This window comes from Pavona decussata, unplaced genomic scaffold (genome assembly GCF_977016875.1).
Source record: "Pavona decussata unplaced genomic scaffold, jaPavDecu1.1 SCAFFOLD_510, whole genome shotgun sequence".
Taxonomy (NCBI): domain Eukaryota; kingdom Metazoa; phylum Cnidaria; class Anthozoa; order Scleractinia; family Agariciidae; genus Pavona; species Pavona decussata.
The window spans coordinates 556,865-577,283 of record NW_028145827.1 but is presented as its reverse complement, the minus strand read 5'-3'; the positions used below and the strand labels follow the sequence as shown (position 1 = coordinate 577,283).

The window sequence follows — 20,419 nt, the reverse complement described above, 5'->3', positions numbered from 1 at the left end:
ACCAGATCTAAAAATGTTCATTTCATCAAAAGTTTGCATAATTTTGTTTACGATGTCACTGATGTGTGACATTGTACTTTCGCCTTTTGCGTGAAAACTGACAGCAAAACTAGTTTTTTTTAGCAAACTAATCTACTTGATATAAAACTTTTGTGTGAGAAGCAAACATATGAAAGATGTGGAGTTTTCATGTATGCAAAAATTTATGATTAGCAGTGAACTTTTCAGTTAAGAGTGCTTCTTTCAGCTGAAGCCATTTTCTGGCAGGAAATATTTTTTGGCGGCAAAATTTCAAAGTTCTTGCACTAATTGAATTTTTCAATTAAATTACTTTTAAATTCAATTATTTTTAAATTCTTAAGACACTGCACTTTGTGGAAAAAAAGAAAAACCTATAATTTTGCTCAGATTCAACGAAAATCTCCATTCTTACACTAAAATGATTGTCAAGTTATTCTCTACAGATTGAATAAGATTATCCTGATGCGTCGTGAAAAAAATGTCCTTGTTTTTGTTTTTAATTAAAAGGGATTTGCTGAAGCAAAGACATGCAAAAATTACAGAGAGATTTAAGGCTCGACGTTTCAGAGTCATCTTGACTCCATTATCAAGAGAAAAAATCAGTTTGTGAACGCGGATATTTAAATAGGCTAGAGCTGAAAATTAACATATTAATAGATGGTTAAACAAATACTTTAGCGCGAATTGAATCAGTTCGCACGTTCAGTTCTGGTTTCAGTTTGCGTATGAATAGCATCTCATGAATGAGGCAATCAAATTTGCAGGTGCATTTCGCAAGAATGTGAAACAGTTCTAAAAAACGCTGTGGTATCTGGTCATTATGTTGAAGATGGTAGTGTTTGTAAATTGAAGACGACTTTCTTTTGTGTCCGTCTACGCGCTCATGCAGGTGCCCACGCGTATACCCCACATATCCTGCATCGCACAGGTTACATTTAAATTCGTATACTACACATTGTTGGTTGACAATGGAGGGCTTGGCTTCTTGCACCTTAAGATCTTCATTGAGTTTTCGACTCACAAACACAGGTTGGATGGCAGTTCCTTCTTTTAAACTTAATTTACTTAGTTGCTGTTTCACAATGTTCGCTGAACCCTGATCTTTAAACGGTAGGATGACTCTAACGTTGTTCGCTTTCTCTTGTGACAATGGATAGGGCTGTGGATCAGATACCTTAGTGTCGATAACCAATACCTTCGCTTGCTATCTGAAACCTCCATAAACGATACCAGCAAGTTCAGACCCATTAATCTAGAGAGGCCCAAAACTAAGGGTAGACCGCCAACCTACTACCACCCCCTCTTTGAAAAGGAAAAAGAGATTGACAGCCTCTTACGTAGGATACTACCTAAGCCGATCGCCGACTCTCTTCGTCCTAAAGGTTCTAGACTAGCCCACCTGTACGGACTTCCAAAGACTCACAAAGAACGTCTAGCCATGCGCCCAATACTGTCGGCTACACAGACATATAATTATGCACTGGCCAAGTGGCTTGAGGATAAACGGAAGCCCTTATCGTATAATCAATATACAGTATCTGATACCTTTCAGTTTGTTGACGAAATACAAGGCTTGAAGATCAACAATGGTGAGCTTTTGGTGTCTTGTGACGTAACCTCGCTGTTTACAAATGTGCCTCTTGACGAGACGATTCAGATACTGGCTGACAAAGCCTTTGCTGATGACTGGTTTAATCAAACCACCAAACTAAACCTCACTAAAGCAGATTTGATCGACCTCCTTAAAGCAGCTACTAAGAACCAGCTCTTTCAGTTTGACGGGTCGTTATATGAGCAGATTGACGGAGTAGCAATGGGTTCTCCTCTTGGCCCATTGCTTGCAAATGTTTTCATGTGCTCCATCGAGGAAACTCTGCAACAGGATGGCTTGCTACCCCCGTTCTACTGGAGGTATGTGGATGACACTCTTACCATAATGCCTGATAGAGTAACCGCTGACAAACTTCTTACGCACGCTCAACCATTGCCATTCTTCCGTGAAATTCACTATGGAGACCGAACATGACGGGTCGCTTCCCTTTCTTGGCGTGGAATTACTTAATCGAGCTCCCAAGATAGAAACCAAGGTTTACATCAAGCCCACCAATACAGGCCTTCTACTTCATTACCAGAGCCACGTAGATGATCGTTATAAACGGAGCCTAATTAACACCATGCTAGACCGGGCCTACTGATTATCTTCTGATTGGTCACATTTCCACGAAGAATGCGACCGGCTCAGAGAAGTGTTCAGTAAGCTTAAATACCCACAACACTTAATTGACGCGGCCATCAAAAAGGTTATCGACACTAAGGTATCTGATCCACAGCCCTATCCATCGTCACAAGAGAAAGCGAACACCGTTAGAGTCATCCTACCGTTTAAAGATCAGGGTTCAGCGAACATTGTGAAACAGCAACTAAGTAAATTAAGTTTAAAAGTAGGAACTGCCATCCAACCTGTGTTTGTGAGTCGAAAACTCAATGAAGATCTTAAGGTGCAAGAAGCCAAGCCCTCCATTGTCAACCAACAATGTGTAGTATACGAATTTAAATGTAACCTGTGCGATGCAGGATATGTGGGGTATACGCGTGGGCACCTGCATGAGCATGTAGACGGACACAAAAGAAAGTCGTCTTCAATTTACAAACACTACCATCTTCAACATAATGACCAGATACCACAGCATTTTTTAGAACTGTTTCACGTTCTTGTGAAATGCACCAGAAAATTTGATTGCCTCATTCATGAGATGCTATTCATAGGCAAACTGAAACCAGAGCTGAACGTGCAAACTGATTCAATTCGCGCTTAGGTATTTGTTTTTGTTTTTTCACTAATTGAGTTTAAGACCCCGAACTTTCTGAAAAACTGAAAAAACCTTTAACTTTGCTCAGATTCAACGAAAAATCTCCATTCTTGCACTAAATGATAGTCAAATTATTCTCTACAGATTGAATAAGAATATCTTGATGCGCCGTGAACAAAAAATTTTCGCATGTTTTTTCCACTAATTGAATTTAAAACTTATTCACCACACATGCTGAACGATGACGAACGAAAACTAGAACCAGAGCTGAACCTTGTTACGTCAGAGTTTCTAAACCAAAGGCTTTTGAGCTAGATATCCAGATTCTTTGTATTCCTAACAGTTTTTACGAAATTTTTGAAAAACGTGCTCTGGATAAATTTGCTTTAAAATGGATTTGAGTTCCTTCAAATTGCTTGCGCATTTCTCGTCTCGAATTAAAAATTGTATGTGTTTGCTTCTCAGACTTATCTGAGTAAATTTTTAATTTAGGAAAGCTTTGTGACTGTTTTTGATGAAATGTGACAACTGCGTAATCTTGTGACCACATGTCAACACAAGCAGATCAATTTTACCAATGTGACACAAGGATACAATTTCATCGAAATTTTCAAAATTTTTACTTTCAGGTTTGTTTTTTGGGAAATTTTTAATTGGCAACTAGTGCATTTTATTCGATAATTAGAAATTTTAACCAATATATTTACCCCAAAGGGGTGTTGGTTTTTTTACCCTGTATGTTGTGTATTTTTAGTACTGTACAAACAGGGTCGTTTATTACCACTTTACAAATTTGGTGAATGCTTGGAAAACCTCTGGTCAACCCAGTGATCACTAGTCTAAGATCTTAGTTCTTATTTGACGTACTGCACATTTGATCATCTAGCCATGCCGCATACTTAAAGATAAATAATTATTCATACATGTATTTTTATTACATGCTTGCTGCCTAATAATCATTTGTGCTAATGTCTGAAATTCAAACAACTAATTTTCTTCAATAAGCGTGAACTTATTCAAAGTCAAAATGAAAGTAAAAAACTGTGGCCACAACAATGAATCCAACATCAAGCAAAAAATGTGGAATTAGTTTTGCTAACTGCACTGTACTCTCACTATAATGAGAGTGTTTCTCGCTTAATCTTTTTCATGCAAGGCGATCCACTCATTTTCCAAATGATCTCGAGCAGACAAAAGCAATCGAGGTGATAAGCGACGGAACCTCAACTAGGTGGACTTTGATAGTGTAATTACACAGCTAATAATTGAATTCAATTCAATTTTATTCACACTTATTCGACTGAAATACAATATATTTTTATGGTAAGAAAATAAACATGCAGAGCATGATTTTACCTTCTGGGGAAGAAGTGCGTAGTGGCCAAAAGATAATGACTATAAAAACGAATGATATTACTTAAGCCTGGTTTACACTTGCTTCATAACAACATAACAACATAATGACATAAGAGGTTATGTCGCGCTTATGTTACAAATGTGAACACCGACATAACGACATTGGGCAAAGTCAATTTAAAGAGAAAGGCTGCAAAAATGGTGAACGAAACAGTTCTTGTTGCATTTGCAATCATTTTGTTCATTTGGCTGTGACGACGCTTATAGACACTGATCGCCTACCTGATGATATTCCAGGTACTATTTCAATGACTTAATTCCATGGTTTGTTTTCATACTATTGTTTTTGAACTCGTTCAGGCTTTTATCATATAACACAGGAAACCCTTAAACAGCTTCTGCCAACAATTCGTCAATATCAGAGGCTTCTCCTAGTCTTACAGTTTGTTCTTGCCCAAGGGGTTCTAGCTGCAACATGGAAGGAGAGGAAGCTGCCATGATGAATCGTGCTTGGTGGGACTGGGTTCGACAATTTTTGCCGCTCTCTGATTGGTGGTATGTCGTGTCGTTATGTTGAAGTTGTTCACATTTGTTTGACAGCAACATAACGACATGACGACATGGACATAATGACATAAAGAAAAGATCAGTGTTTTCCTTATGGTGTTATGTCGATGTCGTTATGTTGCCAATATGCCATTATGTTTACATGTTCACACTGCTAACATAATGTCCTTCTTATGTCGTTATGTCGCTATGTCGCTATGTCGCAAGTGTGAACCAGGCTTAACAGTACATGTATTCACCTTTAATCAATGGAAACTTGGTAACAAAATATAATTTTTAAAACAGACAGGCAAACTTGCTGAATTCCAAAGTGACAAACCATTTACTGTATTAGTCTCAATGAAATATACACATGTCAAACATTTCTTTGGTGTCGTAATAATCAATTGGATCACACTTATCGCTCTTACCTTACCTTAGCAAAAGCTGTTGTAGGTTAAAATGAATCCCAGGTTAAAATGATTTCAACCTAGGTTGATTTGTATTTTCCTTTGTTAGGGTTGGGTAATTTACATCTGTAACAAAAGGAAAATACAAATCAACCTAGGTTGAAATCATTTTAACCTGGGATTCATTTTAACCTACAACAAAGCTACTCTCAGTGTCCAAAGAAAGAGCAAACGTCAAACTGACAAGGTGTTATATTCCTAAAACAAACACAGCAATGATCATGATGCTTTCATTGTGTATCGAGGCTGAAGAACAAGGCTGAGTGGTATAAAATAGCCAATAAATAAATCCGTCTAGACCAGAAAAAACACTTGTGTAAACATTACAAATCAATGCTAAACAGATTGAGAAAGAACTTGAAAAATTTTATAGTAATATGTATACATCCAAAAAAAATCTTAATAGCGAACTTCAAGGTGAAAACGAGAGTTTTGAGTCATTTGTCGAGGGAATTGAAATCCCTCAATTGAATATTGAGGAACGAGATTCATTAGAACACGATTTTACATATGAGGAATTAAAAGAGGCGGTGAGCTCTTTCTCGGACAACAAAACTCCAGGTGAAGATGGATTCACTAAAGAATTTTATGAGTCCTTTTATGATCTCATTTGGAGAGATCTGCTAAATTCTTATAATGCAGCCTTCCAAAGCGGGTCCCTATCTATTTCCCAAAGGAGAGGAATAATAACTTTAATACCAAAAGCCGACGGCGACCTGACCTGACTGAACTCTCTAATTGGCGTCCAATATCTTTACTTAACATCGATTACAAAATTTTGACGAAGGCTTTGGCAAAAAGAATAGAAAAATACCTTCCAAAATTAATTAATTCAGATCAGACCAGATTTGTCAAGGGAAGATACATAGGCCAAAACATAAGACTTTTAAGTGATATAATGGAATATCTAGATGCTAAAAAGACCCCGGGATTGCTTCTCTTTATAGACTTCGAAAAGGCTTTTGATAGCCTTGAATGGGATTTCATTACTAAAGCTTTGAACGCTTTCAATTTTGGCCCAAATGTGAAAAAATGGATCTCAATTTTTTATAACGGTGTACAAAGTGCAGTTATGAATGGTGGGTTTTTGACAACGTATTTTAATATATCAAGAGGAGTCCGTCAAGGTTGTCCTCTAAGTCCTCTTTTATTCATCCTCGCTGTGGAATTGCTAGCAGTAAAAATACGCCAAGATCCAGATTACAGAGGCATTTCCCTCCCAGACGGCCAGGAGGTCAAAATTTCACAGTTTGCTGACGATACCACTATAATAATGGAAAATGTTGAATCACTCAAACCTTATTTACAGATCTTGGATCGTTTTGGAAATATTTCAGGCTTAAAATTAAATAAGAAGAAAACAAAAGCTACGTGGATGGGTTCCATGAAAGATAGTAATTTGAAAGTACTTGACTTTAAGACAACAAAAGAACCCATTAAAGTTCTTGGAGTACATCTATCCTACAATACATATAAATGTACTGAAGAAAACTTTCACGCGAAGATAAAGAAAATGAAAACAAAATTGAACTTGTGGCTCTCAAGAGATCTCACGATATATGGCAAGTCTTTATTGGCGAAAGCTTTAGGTATATCACAGTTAGTTTATGCTGCATCCATGCTGACTGTTCCAGAATCGATTATCAAAACTGTTCAGGAGAATCTCTTTGCCTTTCTATGGAAAAACAGGAAAGACAAGATAAAAAGAGTAGTTATGTATCAACCAGTAGAAAAAGGGGGAATCAATTTTGTTAATTTTCACACGGTTATTAAATCGTTACGCCTAGCTTGGATTGGTAGACTACTGGACACGTCTGATGATAAATGGAAGGCAATCCCAAATTACTACTTTCGAGAACATGGCAGCTTACTATTTCTCCTTAAATGCAACTATAATGTAAAACTCTTGAAAACAGGTCTGCCTCTCTTTTATCGAGAACTTCTTCAGTACTTTCAAGATCTTAAGAAGACAACTAACATCCTTCCAAATGGCGAATTCATTCTTTGGAACAACAAGTCGATAACCATAGACAATGCTACCTTATTTTGGAAGTCATGGTTTGATAGCGGAGTTGTATCAGTAAAGGATGTGCTAAATACAAATGGCAAGTTTTTATCATACGAAGAGTTTAGCAACAAATTTAACATTGCCACAAATTATTTGCACTACTTTCAACTAATTTCAGCCATTCCATCTGAGTTGAAAAGGAGAGCAGCACAAACGTTTATACCTGCAGCTGATCTCTCTTCGACTTCCGCATCCGTTCCGTTAAATAAAACCTTTTTTGATCTTGCTGAAGCGCGCTGTAAAAATTATTACCAGTTGTTCAATAATCACGGCTCCATTGTTCCAAGTGGAGTTAAAAAGTGGCAGGATAAATTCCCAGAAAAATTTGTTGATTGGTCAAATAAGTTTCAAGATATATACCGCTTTACTAAGGATAACAAACTCCGTCAATTTTGCTTTCGTTTTCTGCATAGAATAACTGTAACAAGAAGAGAACTCAAACTATTTCATTTACCGGATAACGATAAATGTATATATTGCTCTAGTGCTGATTCAATAGAACACACCTTTATTGATTGCAGGGAGTCTGTAAAACTTTACTCGCAAATTATATCATGGTTCAACCAGTGCCAAGGTACTACAATAACACTCTCGAGCGAACAAATTGACTTTCGTGATATACATCATGTAACTGATGCGCTCTCGGACCCCGAAAGACGCAGGCTAGATTTACTCATCATCTTGGTCACGCAATATATCTACTCCTCTAAACACCTTCAGAAAGAATTGTCTTTAGATGAACTTGTAAACAAACTTACTATTCAATGGAAATTAGAAAAATGTGCTTAAATGGAATTTCTGCTCTCAATCAAAATGAATGATGCGATGCATTTTTTTTTTTCGTAACTCACATATGTAAGCTAATGCAGAGGCTCGAATTTGTAGCTTTTTCGTTTAACTTCTTTTGTTATCTTAATATTTTTTTTTCGTCTCTTTTTTTCTTTTTCTCTATTACTTAGTTGTCTTTTTTTTTTTCTCTTTTAATTTAACAGAAAAGTACTTTGTAAAATTCAGATACTGTATAAGTGTAAGTAATTTATATAAGTGTAAGCAACCTAAGTGTATTAGTGTATTTGCGTATTTAAATAAAGCGTGTTAAATAAAATAAAAAAATAAAAAAAACTTAAAAAAATTATAAATCAATGCTACGTGTGCTTATTAGTAAACAAATCAAATTTTGTCAGGATGAATATCTCCACATCACCGTAAATGAAAGATTAAAACATTTGGAAAGGTCGACATAACTGTTTATCGAACCAGACAGAAGGGGCATCTGGTCGCATGATGATCAGGTGATCAGACAGCGACGTCACATGATGCAGTGCCCACCAAAGCAATCCAAAGCAGCTTGCTCAATGCTCTATACTCTAAAGTTATTGGAAAAAGTCATTCTAAAAATTCATACAAAACAAGAAGACTTCTTCAGTTTAACGAATGATAAGTAATTTTGTACAGGTCACGGGATGGTGATGAAATCACAGCGTAGAATATGAATGTAGCTCGACAAACATTGTGCGTGAAATTACGCAGCAGTTCATACATACATACATACATATACTTTATTTATCCTCGAATTTACAGAGTAGCTTAGAATAGCTAATATCTTCGAGAAAATAAATACTAGAAAGAAAGAGTAAATAGACAAAATAAAATAAAATGAAATACAATTACAATTACAATTCTATCATTATATATACACTATATACATGCAACATTATATACACTGTGGAAAGGCCTCATAATTAAGGATCTTTTGCTTGAATTTAAGAAAATCAGATGTCCTGTAAGTGTTCGGGAGAGAGTTCCATATTTTACTAGCAAAGTATGAAAAGGAATGTAGGCCATAAGTAGTCGTTTTTGCTTTGGGAAGGTCCAGAATATAATTACCACGTAGATTATAGGATGAGGTACGCATAGTTAACATATTCCTTAAATAACTTGGATAGTCAGTAAAAAACAGACTCTTGTATAATATAATCATGAAATTCTGCAGGCGTCTAGTAAACAGCGTTTTTAAGTTAACTTTGCTGAGTAAAATGTCATATGGAGAGCTATAGTCCTGTAGTATAAACCTAAGAATACGCTTGTTAAGATTATCTACTTTGTCGGTATTGCGCGCACCACAGAAGTGCCAAACAGAAGAACAGTAGTAAAAGTGTGGCAAAATGAAGGCTTTATAAAGCTTCAATAATGTCTGCTTGTCAATAAGTTTTCGAAATCTAAGCATTACGTTAAATTCATTGTTTATTTTCTTACAGATAGCTGAAACGTGATTATCAAAAGACAGCTTATTATCTATTGTCATCCCAAATATATCTATTGAGTCATTTACTGGGAAGCAAAATTTGTGCTCAGTTTTCCCCAGAATTAAAGCCTGATGCTTTGTCTCATTGACAATCTTGCCATTGTTTTTGTACCACTGATTTGCGACATTAACTTCTTGACAAATACACTTTTCCAGTGCGAGTGGGTCCATGTTGGACGAGTAAATCTGATGGTCGTCTGCGCACGCGTGTAGGTTAATCACTGCTAGTAAAAGGCAGTCAATGACTGCATGTGGCTACTGCTTTATTTTTGTAGAATATTGCAGTAAAAAAGCAATGTTGTATAAAATTGAGAGGGGTGAATGAACAGCTACAGTTAGTGCCAAAATTGTGCCGTGAAATTTGATTGTGTTGTCACATGGGCGAATTTGGTATGTGCTGGAGGATTTTGGTTTGTTTACGCTTTAATATACAGAGGACAGTAACAGATATGGTTTGGCTCTCGCACGGTGAAGAAATTCCGTGAATCAAGACACACAGATAAACAGACAGTAGGGGGGCAAAGCTTTCTTAATTGAAAAATTTATTCAGCCCGACCTGTGTTCACGCTTGAAAAGCAAATTCGTTCAATTTTTGCCTGGAATGAAGGCGACTGGTCCAAGCGAACTGCGAGACACTAAAGCACAATTTCTCGGCTCTTTTAAATTGAGTACTTTTTTCGAAAATTTCGCCAAAGCTATTTGAAATATCACAAATTGATCACTTTAACATAAAGCACAATGAAATTCACATTCAAACCTGTAGTATTTTGTAATTAAGTAGATTCCCAGGAGCACGCAAAATTTTCCGAGAACGTCTACAGCTCACATGATGATTTGCAGATTTTGTTTACGATCGCACGTGTTTCGCCTTGACACAAAATCTCGAGCAGGAATTTCTCAGCTATGAAATCACTGATTTCCTCTTTTTAGGCAGACGAGTGTTCCTTAGAAGTTGTTCTTTTGATTTACAGTATTGAAAAGCAGTCAGTATAAAATGCAGACTGCAGATTGCAGACTGGGTATAAAATGCAGACCAAGACTAAAACCGTCTGTTCGTCAAATACAGGATATATTTTCAATTTTCAACTTACCCTAGTGTCACGCAATCACATTTCCGATTTCATCTCCCACGAAATTAACCTTATTTTTGACCTATTTCTCAACAGTTTGTTTTCTTCGATTTGGTAGCTTTCATTTCCTGAGGCCCTATCTTCACGAACTTAATCGCTTTGCCTTAGTTCGTAAACAATTACGCCCATGATGGTTTTCATATTATAAGCTTAATGAGGGAAACAGACTTGACACTCCATTTCCGAGGGGGCAAGCAATTTGAAATCCACAGATTTTAACTAGTTTCTTTGAATAAATAATGTCAAAGACATTGCATACCTTCAATATTCTAGCAATACATGAACACCTTAAAAAAAACATTATTTTACTGCCACTTACCGATGTCGCCAATGCCATGTTGACGCAAAGAGGATTAAGGTGGCTTACTACAGTTTTAATGGAGTATAAGGGCACAACTTTTAACTCTTTTAAAAAAGGTTCCAAGCTGTTTTTCCCTTCACTATTTACTGTTTGCTTAAGTCTTTTACGATTCTATGTGAAATTTGAACAATTACACGTCAACAAATAGCCAAAATGAGCGACCGAGTATCCATTGAGAGACTGGGCACTAGTAGGTTAAGTCACGTTTTTCTCAAATTCTACCCGTATGACCCCACCTGAAAATTTCGGGAATAAGAAATTGGGTCTGATTTAACATTCATGCAAAGTAAAATAAAAATCTGTAAGACAGTTTTTGTGCAAACCAAGAGAATGTGAAATCAAAAATAGCTCAAAATCTGTCTTACAGATTTTTCTAAAATTTTGGCTCCAACCGTGATTCACCCGAACAAATCAACCGTGAAAATTTCATCATAAGTTGTACGGTAAGTTTTCGAGTAATCCTCGATCAAAGACAGGTTTTTACAACCTCGGACGAGAATTGAATTGCGCATGCCCTTTATTTAAGCGCGCGCTCATGTAACGCCATGTATCGCGTGCGAGAAAGGTACCGTAAATTAGAGCTCTTTTACCGAATGTTTATCAAACTTTTTTGCCATATTTTTTTGGCCCTAGGCTTGATTACATGTTTGAACGGAGTTTTGAAACTATCGCTACATATACCAAAGAGATTTGACGCCTTTCAAGTGCTGAAGTGGTTTTTTTTACTTCTTGAGGTTACTTGCGTCATTTTTGCGCGCGCGACAAATACTGACGTGTGACAGGCTATCATAGCGCGCGCTACTAAAGCCGCGGCCACACGAGCGATTTTTTGCTCGCGCAGGTGATGCGATTTTTTCAAATTTTGTCGCGTCGCCAGCGCGAGAGGGTGGCTACACGAGTGACAAATTCTAGCGAGTTTGGCGACAAATTGAAAGCCGCGTGAATCGCATACTTCAAGAGACCTGGCGCTATAAACAGACATGGCGGACGGCCCTTTCAGACGAGGATATTGTTTTATCGCCTATTTGCATTCTTCTTCTTGACGATAAAAAGCAGACAAAAGAAGAAGAAAATTAAGAAAAGGTCAACGTGGGTCCGTCCGTGGCTCGCAAAGAGAAAGGAACAAGGATTTTACCATCAACTGCTGACGGAAATTTCAGTCGTTGATATCCCGGCGTTTCCCGAGCTATTGCGAATGACGAGGCTTAGTTGCAGGGTGGCTACACGGGCGCTATCTCTACGATTTTGTCGCGAAAATTTCAATTCCGGCGACTTTTTTCTTGCGATTTCTTCACCTGTCGCGTCGCCAGTTCGAGGGTGGCCACACGTGCGATTTTCATCTCGCGCTGGCGACGCGACAAAATTTGAAAAAATCGCATCACCTGCGCGAGCAAAAAATCGCTCGTGTGGCCGCGGCTTAAGTCTCGGAAAAACTGTAGTAAGCCACCTTAAGGCCTTCCCAACAAATAATTTACCGAAACGATCGGTTGGGTGCCCCTGTTTTATACCCAGTCTGCAGTCTGCAGTCTGCATTTTATACTGACCGTATTGAAAACCTGTGTTTTCCTTCCAAGAAGCACAATATTGCCACCTTGAAAATCCACGCATGAAAGATACAGCAGCCTCCGTACAAATAAAGCCGACTGACATCTCGTAAACCTGTCGTCGTGAACTCGACCTAACTTCGGGTAAATTCTGCAATTCCGAAAGCTTCCGATTTACGGACTTACGCACAACACGATAGCTACTGAGCTTCCCAGAATGCAGTAGCCACGAAAACGGTTCTATTTTAAAATTCTTAGATCTTACAATTTCAGAAATTACAAGCGTTCAGCTCACTATCTTGGCGAAATCCAAAATATTTCTTCAACTCGGTACAAATCTGGTTGGAGTCACCACAAAGTTAAAGAGTCTCAGTCAATCGACACGTTTCTGAAATCACGCGAGGTGTCCATATTGTTTCCGCAAGACGATTGTTCACATGATGACACAAAGATTTTTTACGCAAAACGATTTATGAAATCTCTAAAGTACCTCTCGTATCCACTGATGTAGCTCAGTACTCAAAAGTCTCAGTTTAATAATCGATACGTCTCTCAAATCACCGTAGGTGTCCATATTGTTTCCGCGAGACGATTGTTCACATGATGACAAAAAGATGTTTAAAATTTTTTCACGCAAAATGATTTATGAAACCGCTAGAGAACCTCTCGTATCCACCAATATAGCTCAGTACTCAAAAGCTTTCGAAACGAGAATGGCCTTCGAATGACAGATGCAGTTTTTGCACGGATGATCTGATCAACTGCGGATATCGAATACAGCAACGGAATGTACGTTTACATCTGTTTACTCGAGCGCTTTCAGGGAAATGCAAGAGAACTACTGGGAATAAATGACCACTAAACAGTAAATTCACCTGAAAAGAATCAAATTTGCTGAAAAGAAAACTACTCTAAACTTTACCGCTTGCAATAACATGCCTACGTGTCGTAAATTTCATTTCATACATCTTTCTTACCAGGAATAGACGAATCTTCCCAGCTACGATTATCCAGCTGTTTGGTAGTGTGTTCCTGTAATAAAGAATTAACATTGAACACCAAGCTTTTAAAAATTAATTGTATTGATCAACTCAATCTGGACAAACAGCAGAGACAAGAGAATTATCTGCAACCATCAGTAATACCTATACTTGTTGAACGCTTCCGCCCCGCTGAAATGTTCCTCGAAAAGCAATTCAAGAAATTTATCAGCTTACACCGCGTCAAGCCGCACCCTGAAAAATTTTAGGGGCGTACGATCAGGGGCAGGAAGACGCCAAAATGTCACGCTAAAAAAAAAAAAGGAAAGAAAAGAAATCTGAGAAACACACACTTACGACACACTGCACCGATTTAACAACGTTTATGGTTGAGCTCAGTTAGTTTATTTGCACGGCTAAGCGAGGATGCAATCACAGACAAAATATTTCGCCAAGCCGTGATTGCTTGCTGCAAACAGTGCGTGACAAACTGAGATGAAATGCAAATCAAGCAAATCATTGGCCCTTTACCGAGAAAAGATCAGTAAAAGGTCAGTGAGTGCTGACGTATAAATCCTTGTCCAGTTGTCAGTTAATCTCGTACCCAGATCTTCTCACTCTTTCGGGAGAACATCTGGTAAAATCCAAATGACTTCAAAGTCAGAGTGTCAATGAAGAATTTTGAGGGGTCAATAGCTTTGGTTCTATCCAAATCTTCTTAAGTTTACCGTTCAACTGTCAGGTCAAGAAGCATTCTTTTTCGGGTTTTTGTCCCGAGACCCCTTTTTTAGATAAGAAACACTGTAAATTATGTTCCACCTTGGCCCGTCGAATTCCAGATGATGACTGGGATCATTTCTTAGGTCTCTTTTCGTCCACGCCATTACTTCATTCTATTTTATTACAAACATCAGCTGACTTGTCTTTCAGTATTCCGTCCTAGCTGCGCTTTTTCCACCCGTTATCGAGCACAGAATGTTCGGGAAACCATTCGGATTGCTGATATTTAAAGATGGAAGTTGTCCCTGAGGTCGGCGACTGAGGAGAACCTTGCCCAAAGTCCAGACATTCGTTGCTCGTCATTCTTGATGTTTAGTGTAGTCGATTTTTTTTCCTCGGAGGCGACTTTACGTGGTGACTTTACTTCGCCCTCAGCCTCGTTTGTTATCAGGGTTGGCATCGTTTCAAATTTTTGTCGTCCTGTAGAAATGCTTCCTGGGCTTTAAGGCGAGATTTTCATAACGCAGTAATTTTGTCATGCCCAATATATACGATAACAGTTTCTGCATATGGCCTGCAGGAATCTATCATCGCGCTCCATGTATATCAGGGCTTCAAAAAACAATTGGAATTTTTGCACAGGTTGTTTTGCAAAGAATCTACAAACGGCAACTTGTTGCTTCCTAATCTCGTACCCCGATCTCAGTCGTCGGTTCGGGAATGTCGAAATGTGAGATCTCCCCTCCGCCTGACCGTGGGAGATCTGGGTACGAGATTAGTTGCTTCCCTGCAGCCTACTACGAGGAGACAGCCGCCATTGACTTAAGCTGGCTTACATGAACTTTTTCAAGACAAAGTTTTGAATCCCGCGCGAAAAATGGAAACGTAAGACTAGGGCGGAGCTAAATGAACCAATCAGATTGATTAGAGAATGCGACCGTAGGAGATTAAGTAAAATCAACAATGGAAAGCTTGTTTAAAAAGATTAGCCTTTTTGCGTCGTACAAACTGATCAATATTGTCCAATTCACGAAGAGCAGATAAATCGAGCAAATAGCACTGAGTTCAACAACTCAGGGCCTGCGACAGCAAAGGCGCGGTCGCCCAACGGTCTTTTTGGTGACGCCCGTTGGCCGGCATAACTTAAACTATTATATCTAAACAATATATGTAAAAGTTGTGGGAGCAGGGATGGCGCAGTGGTGAGAGCACTCGCCTCCCACCAATGTGGCCCGGGTTCGATTCCCGGTCTCGGCGTCATCTGTGGGTTGAGTTTGTTGTTGGTTCTCGTCCCTGCTCCGAGGGTTTTTCTCCGGGTACTCCGGTTATCCTCCCTCCACAAAAACCAACATTTCCAAATTCCAATTCGACCTGGAAACAGTGGAGAGAATAGCCACTCCGTGGATTCCACTGAAATTCCTATTTATTTATTTATTTATTTATTTATTTATTTATTCTCTGGTAAAACGATTTTTTAAAATCATAAGCTTTCGACGGTCAGTCTACTGTCTTCAACGGATAAAAATATGTGATGAAAGAAACCGTAAGGAAAATTTAAACATGGAGAGTAAAATGCCTAAATTTTTCCCCTTTAAAAAGGGGAAAAATCATATAAGAAAAGAATGTAAAAAGCATCCGAAAGGTGCTAAAGCTAATGTTTTTTCAAAAGAATGAAATATTGTCCCGGGAGCGGGCATGAATTGTTGTCTGCCTCGACAGTTTTGGCCGTGTGCCATGATTCCAGTGTCTTTCTGGTGCGATCGTTTCCTTTATCGATGATTGTGGCATTGTCAAAGTCAATTGTATAATTCAAAGTCCATGCATGTTTTGCAACGTTCGAACCTCAGTTTAGCACATTGTTTTGTATTTCTGATATGCCCTTTTTTTCCGGTGTTAAATGATCTTTTGGTTTCACCAATGTAATTCCATGGGCATGATGCACAAGGAATTTTATAAATGAGATTGCATTATTACGCGCGGTGTTATTGGTCAATTTTGCGGGCCGTATTTTACTAAACGGCCCTCTATATTTGAAAGTTGTTCCTTTCCCGCGCGCCTGTCGGATTAACCTCAGAGATATAACAAATATCTTACTAACCTCGTTTTCTCGGTCCGTACTTTAACTGAGTTACAGATCTCGTTTTTTAAAACTCGGTTCGTACCTTACAGTACAGACCTCGAACCCCGGGGGGGGGGGGGGTACTCCCCTATATGGGCTATACGGGGACGTCACGCTGGATAGGGTATGGTTTTTGGCCCCTCTGTCCTGAACAGGGTATATAATTTCAAGCGAGTCTGTCCCGGACCCGTCCTAGACAGGGTATGGTTGCAAGACTGTCGTCGAGTATTTGGCAATCCGAAATCAGAGACGTTAGTCTGCATTTATTTTAGTGAACAATGCTTCACGTCAATGGAGTTTCCACTTAAGGTTCACCGCTGTTAATGCGAAATTTTGGGATTTTTCGCCATCACTTCTAGGAAGTGTATTATTTTATCTGTTGTGATTGGTATTCGCGTTTCAATGCGTGGAACATCACGTCCGGTAAGTGACAGTGGACGTGGGCATTTAAATGTTATTACTATTACCAGTAAACACTTGTGTAACACAAGAGCTAGATGTTGTCCTCTGTCCTAGATAGGGTCTTAAAATTGAGGACATTGTCCTACACAGGGTAGGTATTTAAGGTTATTTTCGTCCTAAACAGGGTCAGGGTTTCAAACCCCCAGCGGCACCCCTATACCCAAACATGGGTCAAGTGCCCTTCCCGGGCCTCGAACTCGGTCAGTAAGAGGTCTATTCTTGATTAGACGATGTAAGATTATAGGTACAGCTCTTGACAAGGAACAGTTTTGCTTTGTTTCGTTTTGAGCTTTACATGACTGTTTACTGAAAATGTGCAAGACCATAAATGCGAGACTATATATACGTTATGCGTAGGAAGAATTTATTATCATTATGGAACAAATTCATTTCAAACTCTGGTCACTGGCTTTCCTGTAAACACATTGTTTAAGCAATATAAACTGCAGGTGTGCTTTTCAACGGAGAGAAAACTTTTTCCAGTTAGCAAAAATAACAGTTAAGGCTAGACTGACGGAATGCAACGCCTTTTTTCTAACAGTTTCAACAGAACCATGCCGATTTCCCTCCCAATTGACGCTATCCCGACATGATGTGTTTGACGAATTCCTCGTACAGCACCTGGCCTTGATTGTCTTCAAAGCCAACTAAAAGCTGATCAACTTCTTCAGCTGTCAGTTTATCACCAAGGCTACACAGCACGTGACGCAGTTCGGCCGCGTTCACCAATCCATTGCAGTTGCGATCAAATACGCGAAGGCATTCAATGAAATACTCTGGATCAACTGCAAATAAAAGAACACGCACTGGCTCACTCAGAACGTCCTTGTCTTACACTGAATCTGCACATCACAGAGTATTTGGTATGAGTGGCGCTATGCATAGGCTATCATCCACGTAGCACTCGTGAAATTTGATACTGTCATGAAATGGCCGTATCAGGTATTATAGTTAGCCTTAACAAAAATGTTTGGAGCTTCTTAAAAGGATGAAAATAATACTGAAAGTTTTTGTTGTTTTTGTTTCGACGATTTGTAGCTTGCGAGAGCGGTTTTACAAACTTTGACTTACTCAGAAGTACCGGTGTCACAATTGACAGATTATCGATCGATCTATACAAACTAAATTATTAAAATGCGAAAATATGAAAAACAATGATTACGAAATCAGCTCTCTCATAAAGAAGTCAATTTTCTTTATTACGACAAAAAAATTTGGCAAAGGTCACATCACAATTACCCTTTTTCTTTTTCCTGTATATGCATTGTATCAGTCTCTCTTCTCAATGCTATGGACCGTACTGTGTAGCAGGAAATACAGGACGTGTTCATTTAGATTAAAATAGCTTTACAGGCGACTTCAATATGTATTAATTACCACAAATGCCAATATTCATTGTCTATACCAAATAATGGTGGTCTTGTATATAATTTATAGATGCCAGCATTTTTAGCTACTGTGCCAGGCGCAGGGAATTTAATCGTATCAATCAGTTCTGCTTTGAGCTTGGTGTCGTTTTAAAACGAAACCGAATCACTTCTTACGATAATTTCTCAGGCTGAAATTTTTAATATGAAAGAACAAAATTGAAAACAATAATTTATTTTACAAGTAGGATATATGACATCCGTTCAGTAAACGCAAAAATATATATATATAATAAGCTAAAGACACCTTACCTCCGCTTTTTTTCTGTCGATCTCGCAGATTTTGGTAAATTGGGAAAAATTCCTCGAAGCTAACACGTTTAGTACCAGTTCCAGCGGGGTCAAGACTGCGAATAATTTTTCCAATTTCTCCTTCAGTCGGGTTCGTACCTAACGCTCTCATAACTTCTCCGATCTGATTGCATTCAACCTTCTTGTCTCCTCTTCGATCGTACAGATAAAATGCCTCTTTGCATTCTTCAATTGAGTCTTCTGGCGAAAACATTATTGCTTGAGTACAGTATGATCCAAACTCGACGTGTTTAAAGTACTTTGAGTTAGTAACGCGACCGCGCTTTGCTTATAAAGTTGTTTTTTTCTGTACAATCTGTTTTTTATCGCTGACAGGTGTCGAGCGATTATGCAAATCAGATCCAGATCCGGAGTCTTCAGGACACGTGGACAGCGGGTGATCGCCAAGTTTCTTGTGCCTCGTTCCCAGGAGATTCCCAGGGTCCATTTCAAAGAGGAAGAAAGATTCGTAAAAGGGGCAGGTCTTTTTTACAGGTCCCATTTCACCGTAGATAAAGTGAGGGACTGGTTATGAAACCTTGGCAATTTATGTTGGAAGGGCCGCGACCGTGCACAATCTTTTGTTTTAATGTTCACACTACAGTTGAATATCTTAACAGCAGCCTGCCATACGGTACGCGCGTCTGAAATTTAAATCAACCAATCAGATTTCAGCAACGGGTCAAAACTGAGTTTTCATACGTCATTGATATCTGCGCTCTGTGATTGGTTGTGCCAAGCAAGAGAAATTACATGAAGTGCTTATTGAAAGCGCAAGAAAAATATTTAGCATGGCCTGAAGTGTTGTTTTCGGCATGTACTAAAACCAGGAACACCGGAACACCGGAACACCGGAACACTCCGGAACACCGGAACACTCCGGAACACCGGAACACCCCGGAACACCGGAACATCCCAGAACACTGAATTTGACAATGTTGATTTGTGTTCCTATTACAGACCATGTAAAAAATAAAATGTCAATGCAATTTGTTTACCCACGTTTAAGGAAAGAGCTTAGAGCTCGTTAGGCCGGTGTACGTGTATGAGATCGAATTAGAATTTAGAAGTGTTGGTTTTAGGGTTAGGGAGGAAAACCGGAGAACCCGGAGAAAAACAAACAACAAACTCTACCTTCATATGACGGCGGGTCCGGGGAGCGAACAATTGTTGGAAACAATTATCTTCAGACCCATGAAACTGCTATAGGTACAAAAATGGCCGTTGCATTTGCAAACATCTTTATGGCCGTTATTGAAACAAAAATGATAAGTCAAAGCAAAAAAAACTTGATAGAATGGACACGTTTTATTGATGACATTTTTTCACAGTGGGACAGTGACAAAAAGGAAATTAACCTGTTCATGTAATAAACAAACTAACCATTAAATTTACGGCCGAAATTTCAGAGAACGAGACAAGCTTTCTTGACACAATTATTTTTAAAGGAGAACGTTTCAGTAATGAATCGATCCTAATGAATTGATCCATACGAATTACAAGCCTACTGAAAACTTTCAGTATACACATTATATCTCGAGCCATCCACTGGGTGTGAAAAGAGGTTTTATTAAAGGCGAAGCACTCAGACTACTGAGAACAAACTCTTCTGAAACAACGTTTGAAGAAAGTATCTCCAATTTTAAATCGCGCCTCATAACGCGCGGATATCCCAACAAGATGATACAGACAACGTTATCGGAAGTCCGCTTCGCCGAAAGACAGTCGGCTCTACAACAAAAGAAAAAAACTTGTAAACAAATCTTGCCTTTTGTTACAACGTACCACCCATTGGTGCGTAACCTTAAA

General features: G+C 38.7%; 2 protein-coding genes and 1 pseudogene across 2 annotated transcripts in view; 1 reads left to right on the top strand and 2 right to left on the bottom strand.

Moving 5' to 3' along the window:
* The window catches only part of LOC146450055 (uncharacterized), a 46,880-nt gene extending 32,972 nt beyond the window's left edge, over positions 1–13,908 (bottom strand). The window contains exons 1-3 of the mRNA XM_085100881.1: positions 13,757–13,908; positions 13,589–13,643; positions 5,340–5,401 (exon numbers count right to left, since the gene is read on the bottom strand). The gene's annotated coding sequence lies outside the window, so the exon portion shown is untranslated. The remainder of the gene's footprint in view (positions 1–5,339; positions 5,402–13,588; positions 13,644–13,756) is intronic.
* Positions 170–2,837, top strand: LOC146450056 (uncharacterized; annotated as a pseudogene).
* A 3,331-nt stretch (positions 13,909–17,239) lies between the features above and the next one.
* LOC146450054 (myosin-2 essential light chain-like) lies at positions 17,240–18,962 on the bottom strand. The gene is made up of 2 exons (XM_085100867.1): positions 18,572–18,962; positions 17,240–17,677 (listed from the first exon to the last, which is right to left on the bottom strand). Exons 1-2 carry the CDS (start codon positions 18,822–18,824, stop codon positions 17,472–17,474), a joined length of 459 nt encoding a protein of 152 aa, XP_084956993.1. The 5' UTR covers positions 18,825–18,962; the 3' UTR covers positions 17,240–17,471.
* Between the last annotated feature and the right edge of the window lie 1,457 nt (positions 18,963–20,419).

What these genes read in the sequence shown, in the direction of transcription:
- LOC146450054 (XM_085100867.1), bottom strand. Translation starts at nt 18,824, where the DNA reads ATGTTTTCGCCAGAAGACTCAATTGAAGAATGCAAAGAGGCATTTTAT. An exon ending in TCGACAGAAAAAAAGCGGAG is followed by an intron (nt 17,678 to 18,571) that starts GTAAGGTGTCTT and finishes TTTTATTTGCAG; the next exon opens with TTGATCCAGAGTATTTCATT.